The sequence below is a fragment of the Medicago truncatula genome, chromosome 4 (assembly GCF_003473485.1).
Source record: "Medicago truncatula cultivar Jemalong A17 chromosome 4, MtrunA17r5.0-ANR, whole genome shotgun sequence".
In the NCBI taxonomy this organism is placed as follows: Eukaryota; Viridiplantae; Streptophyta; class Magnoliopsida; order Fabales; family Fabaceae; genus Medicago; species Medicago truncatula.
The window spans coordinates 35,558,361-35,565,111 of NC_053045.1; the positions used below are offsets into that span (position 1 = coordinate 35,558,361).

At 30.4% G+C, this 6,751-nt stretch overlaps 1 protein-coding gene across 1 annotated transcript; it reads left to right on the top strand.

The window, feature by feature from the left end:
- Positions 1-4,036: 4,036 nt before the first annotated feature.
- LOC11443225 (auxin-induced protein 15A) lies at positions 4,037-4,411 on the top strand. Its single transcript, XM_003607117.1, has one exon. It carries the CDS (start codon positions 4,037-4,039, stop codon positions 4,409-4,411), a length of 375 nt encoding a protein of 124 aa, XP_003607165.1.
- Positions 4,412-6,751: the final 2,340 nt, after the last annotated feature.

Genomic DNA, 6,751 nt, shown 5'->3' on the forward strand with positions numbered 1-6,751 from the left:
GTATATATATACCACACTAATTTGTATTTGATGTATATGATATGTGAGAAAAATAAGATCGTGTATATCTCACTCTTTTGAAGTGAGTAATTATCGTTTCAATGGTTGATTTTTGTCATTAATTTTTTTCTTTTAAGGTGAATTACTATTTAATTGCTTTTAGATGAATGAAACTAATACTCCAAATGTTATTTTATTCATAGCATTCCTTCTCTTCTCATTGTCATTCGTAAACGAAGAGAAGCAGCATGGGAAAAGGTAAAATAATACACTTTTTGCGGCAGATCATGCAAATAATGTAAATGTGTTACTAACAATACTAGTGAATGTGTTTGGATAAGTGTTATTCATTATAGTTTTGATTAAAATAGATTGACTTTATAAACTGATAAGCAATGCTAGAAAAAGAAGAAGAAGAAGAAGAAGAAGAAAAAAAAACATGTAAAAATTGTTGGGTGTGTGGTAGCTATAGGGAGGGGGATAAAGGTTGTTAAATGGGCTTGGCTCATTTTGAAAGAGAAAAAAAATAAAATCCTTGCTTATCTTAAGAGAGGGAACCATATGGAGTTAAGATTCTTTTCATTTCAAAAAAAAATAAAAAATAGTTCTATTTATGAGATAGATAGATATAAGTGTAATACTGACCGACTCCGCTTTTATAAATATTTTTAAAAATTAGGTTTTTATCAATATAACATTTGTGTTTATCTCTCTCATAAATGAAACTCTCCTTTTAAATAAAATGAAAAGAATCCCAACACAAGAATTTGGTATACCTAATATTTGTAGAGAAATGCAGGGACACTCTCTTTTTTCAACACTCTATCTAACACTTACTCTCTTATTGAAGGAAAGTAATGTATGCCCCACTATTTTAAGTGGAACTCATTTCCAAGTATAAGACTCACCTTAATTTAAATCAATAAAAAAGTGGGTGTTTGAGAGAGTATAAAAAAAAGAGTGTTGTTAGCACTACTCATTTTCAAGTCTCTTGTTTCACAATGTGATCATATACTCTGTAGAAGTATGATAGTTTGTTAGTATAGCTAGTTAATTAGTTTATTGATTATCTACTAGCTTAAATATATAGAGCATTTCATGTACCTATTTACCATTTTTTTATCGATATAAATTCTAAGGAATTTTTCTTTCTATCAACCTCTCTTAAACTTATTTTTCCTATGAGATGAGACACCATCTCATTGATCATGTGATTTATAACTAGAGTGATATTGTGCTTATATTTCTGCTGATGAAATTGATATGAAGAACATTCCTGTGCTTATGATTACAAAGAAGTTGATTGCAGCATATGAGGGAGGGTAATTAAAATATTGATTCTTTAGAGGTTAATGATTTAGTTACAACTCCACGAGTTAGCTAGAGTTTTTTTTTATTATGTTAAAAGGAGAGTTAGCGAGTATGTTACTTCTTCCTTAAAAAAAAAAAAAAAGAGTATGTTAATTACTCCACTTCTTGTTTAATATATTTAGTTTGTTGATTATCTACTAACTCCCTTGACATTGTTTACAAAATTTTGGCTGCATTCTTTCATATATATGCTTCCAATTTGAGTTTGGAGAAACATCATAATCTTTGTTATTTGTTTCTTACCAACATAGAAAAGAGTTCTACCGTAATTCCAATAGCAATACAAACTTAGGCCCGTTTGGATAAAAAGCTTATATAAATGCTTATAGCATTAGGGCTTATAACATTAGAGTTTACATCATAAGCTCTTATACTTGATAAGCTATTTATGTTTTGATATGTACACTAAAAAGTACTTACATAAATTGAAGTGTTTGGATGTGACATAACATAAGCAATTATCGAAATTTTAAATATTTGTATTACAAAAAAATCAAACGATCGAACCACAATTATCAATTTTTTTTTTTTTGATAAAATTAATCAAGATGTAAAAAACAATATTATAGATATCAGTGTACATTTGTTACCAAAAAAAGACAAGTTAAGTTTGTTTTTTTATTCAGTTTCAATTTGTTACGTAACAAAAAAATAATAAAATTCTTCCTTCCAAAAAAAATAATAAAAATCTTAGTTACGTGTTTTAGTAAAATAAGTATAGCAATTTTGTTACTCATGCAAAAATAACTAACAAAAAGAAATATATATTTTGAAAAAGTGGATCCAGAGAGAATTGAAGGAGATTACATAAATTCATAAGCTCCTTGTTAAGCCAGAGGGTAAGCTAAAAATTTAGGCTTATGAAAATATGGCATAAGCAGCTTATGCAACTATGATAAGTTATTTTTATTTATTTATCCAAACATCTTTAAAAAAGCTTATGGGAGTAGATAAGCCTACATAAGCTCAAAATAAGTCAATCCAAATGGGCCTTAATCTAAGTTATTAATGTAGCTTATGGGAAATGATCTTCTAAATTGACACCATAAAACTAGTTTTTAAAGAAAATTAATTACTTGAGATCAACTCAAAACTCCTTAGAATAACTTTTAGGCTCCACTAATTCTCCCACGTGTCTTCGCCCAATAATATTGTGTAATTATTTTTTAATAGAAAAACTATTTCTTTTTTTCTTTTTTTGTTAGGTAGCCTAGTGGCTAGAATTCACCTTATAAGGTGAATAAGTGGGGGTGTTCGAGGTTCGAACCCTGGCCCCTCCATATAATAATGCATTGTCATACCAACTGAGATACGTTCATGGGACTAAAAAAACTATTTCTATTAATCAATAGTGATAAACCAAATCAAGAGCTAAAATGGGTATAACAATTTCAGGAGGTGATGTATGACCCAATTACAACTGGGTTTATACATTTCAAGACTAGACAACCTATTTGCTACATAAATTACTGAAAATTGTTCTTCTCCCTTTCAAAATTGCTCTTCCTTTGTATCACCGGCAGTTACTGTCGCTGACACCTTTAAGATCGGTTGTATCAACTTAAAATTTGATTGAACCGATCTTAAAAGTGTATGCGGCAATTAATTGCCGCTGAAAAATTAAGAACAACAGAAGTTGAAGGATCGTCTAATATTGTGAAAGCAATAACATAAAATGTTCAAACAACTTAGCGCACAACCACAAAAGGGACACATTACTTCCACTTTTTTATTCAATGCAAGACTCTTACGCACACTTGACATACCAACATCTCATTGAACTATATTGGTTAGTCCTAATAAATAATGCACTGCTAAAATGACAGTATGACAGCTAAAGGGAATTTCTTAAATTCTTGATACATTATCAATGGTTGCATGTTATTATGTCTTCTGCAGTTAAAATCAATGGCTGTATTTGTCACAACAGCTTGCAGGATTAGTACTTTGTAAAGAGCACGGAAAGTCCTTTTGATTGTATAAGTCTTCATCAAGACCCCAATGTTTCTAACTGCACAAGTACTACGGCACAACATATGCACATAATTGAAAACTGATGAGACATTGTTGCAAGGTGGAAATTTCCTGTAATTCTCAAAGCCATGAAACACATGCATACCAAGGATCTTAGTGTGCTTTTGTTCACTTTTATTTCCTTCATATTAATGTTTCTTAAACACATTTATGTAGTTTAAAAATCTAGGTATGGAGTATGTGTATCTTTATCTGATTTCAGTTGCTAGTCATGTGTTTGCGACATGATCTTGAAAACACTTTCATTTTCTCCAATGATTTGATTTATAGAATGGATTTAAAAAACTATGGAAGAGTTTACACATTAGGCTTTACACAGTGAGCTATAATTGAATGACAGTGTAAAATTGTACACACAGACAGTGCGCAGTCATTAACCTCTTTATTTATCATTTTATTTTAGTTGATGAAATTGGTTATAAGTTATAACTATAAGAATTGGTTACTCTAATACAACATGTTAAATGCTTACTCTAATACATTGAGTAGCTGAGAAAAGTGGTTCATGCCTTGTTCATAGCTTATAACATATCTGCCAATAGCCAACAAACAATGTTGCTATATTAATTATCTGATAGTGATACATGTTCAACTTCAAAACCTTAAGAAGGAACGGCTATAGAACAAAATCATGAGTCATAATGAACCACATATTATATATTTTTGCAAGACAAACCCCGTGAAATTTGCATACCAGAACTTCGCGGTCCCTGCCTCCCTAAGGGTTTTTCGTTTACCTGGTATCATTAGAAGGTCATCATCATTTACTTCAAGCCGATCAGTTTCAAAAGTTGTGGACGTGCCAAAGGGATATCTCGCAGTGTGCGTTGGTGATAAACAAAAGAGATTTGTGATCCCCGTATCATACTTGAACCAACCATTGTTTCAAGATTTGATGAGTCAAGCCGAAGAAGAGTTTGGATATGATCATCCAATGGGAGGTCTCACCATTCCTTGCACAGAAGATGCCTTCAAACATATAACTTATCGCTTGAATGAGATTTGAAATATGACATGAATATAAGATTGTAGGAAACTGACATATAGATTAGTTGAGACATTTTTCACATTAGGAACTATATATATCAAATTGTAAAGATCCCCTTATCCAATGAAATGAGAAAATAATTACTATATGACAAATTTATAGAGTAATTTTTTTTTAACAATGAATTCAACCACCCAAGCAGATCCTATGTGTTTTTTATTTACAAAATATGCTTGCTATAAGAAAAACAAAGTTTGTGTTCTGATTATTGATGAATCAGGTTATTGGCACAACACTTTGACCACCATTAGGATGGCAATTGGACCTAGACCCGATGGGTATTCGTATAAAATACCAATAATAAGTAGAGTAAAACTCCGTTTTCATGAGTTTGGGCGCGGGTTCGGGTAATACCCAGTATGAGCATGGGTAAGGGTATTCTACTGCTCAACCTCTCAACCCCACATATGCATATTTATATAATATCATAAATAATTTATTTATTTTTGGTGTATAACTAATTAATTTTTTTTTTAAGAAAATATAACTAATTAATTTATTTAGCTATTTAAGCCTAAACGAAAAAACTACTTAATACAATAACAGTTTCATCCTACCGACGTACAATTTTTTTAGGGATATTTTGAATGTTTTTTATTTTGACTAAATACTAAGATTCATACTATCTTATGAGTTAATTTTACAAAAATTTGACCATAGTTTTATTAAATTGTAATGTTTTTATTGTCTTTTCATAATTAAAGTGTGGGTATTGAATGCGGGTATGGGCATTTAGGTACCCATAGGGTATGGAGAACGGCAGTAAAGTTGTTCCCCACGAAGGTACGGGCACGGGTAAGGGTATTTTTTACAAATGTAGGTACAGGGAAGGGCATTGTAGTACCCTACCCATAGGTTACCCATTGTCATCCCAAACCACCATGTCTGCCAATTTCCAAGTAACAATAACATTATATGTTGCTCAATATTTACTTTTTTTATATGATATGGAACTTCTAACTCACACTTGACACATTTTTCAGAATTTACAATTTGCGCACATTAGGCGTGAAGCCAATCAGGCTGCGCATTATTTAGCAAAATACGCATCATCTCACCATGAGGATGTATGGATTGAAGATACTTCCAATTGTATTGATGATGTCTTGGCGTTTGATTTATTGTTAGACACCTTATAATGAAATTTTTTTCCTTATCAAAAAAAAAAAAAACTCACACTTAACACAAATACATGTCACACACTCGCACATATATATTGTGTGTATGTGTGTAGGCACACATTATGATTCAGGAAATCCTTTGAAAATACAATTTTTACCACTCATTTTCATTCTAGGATGACTTTACTTTGGTGAATTTAACACAATATTTCCTCCGGTCCTTATTATAAGAAACAATTGACTTTTTAGATTTATTATATAAATGATGTATCTAGTGTATATTTATAACGAGATACATTAATTATTCAATGAACCTAAAAAATAAATTATTTCTTATAATAAGGATCGGAGGTAGTATGTTTCAAGAGTTATTTCTACCTTAGTGTCTACACTATAACTCTATGAATAGTGTGTAGATCCTATGAAATACCTCTGAAAAGTGTAGCGTGTGTGTGCGCGCGCGTGTGCGTGTGGGGGTTTGCTAACTTAAACCAGCAAAAATCATGAAGGTCCAAGTTAGCAAAAGTGCACCTTTTCATTTGGAGAAAAAAACCAATACCCACTAGTGTAAACCAATTTAAAGTAAGAGATAGTTTAGTAAATATCCCTCAAGCTATTTGTTATAAATTAAAAGTGGGTCTAAGTTAACAAATTGGTGCAAATTAACAAATATGTTTTAATGAAAATTACTAAAGTAACCCTCAAGCTATTAGTTTTAAATAATATAAATAAAGGATATTTTTGTCCATATAAAAAGGGACACTTTTGCTAACTTGGACCTTCATGTTTTTTGTTGGTCTAAGTTAGCAAACCATATATACATACATACACACAGGTTTATATCTTATAGTCTTGCTCCCTCAAAAAAAAAATATCTTATAGTCTTGCTCAAAAAAAATTCTTATAGTCAACCTTTTTCAAAAAAAAAAAAATCTTACAGTCAACATTGTAATATATTACATTGACTAACACTTTAAGTAATTATAATAATTATTTTTTAATGGAATATGTTTTTTCGTATTTCTTTGAAAGGAATATTTTGTTTATGTTTAATAATATAATTTGTTCACATTTGGTTGGCTTAAAGTTGGTATTATTAATAGTTATTTATTTTTTGTAAGTATTAATATTTTATTAATTAATAGTCTTTTTCATAAAATTTCTTTATAAATTTTAT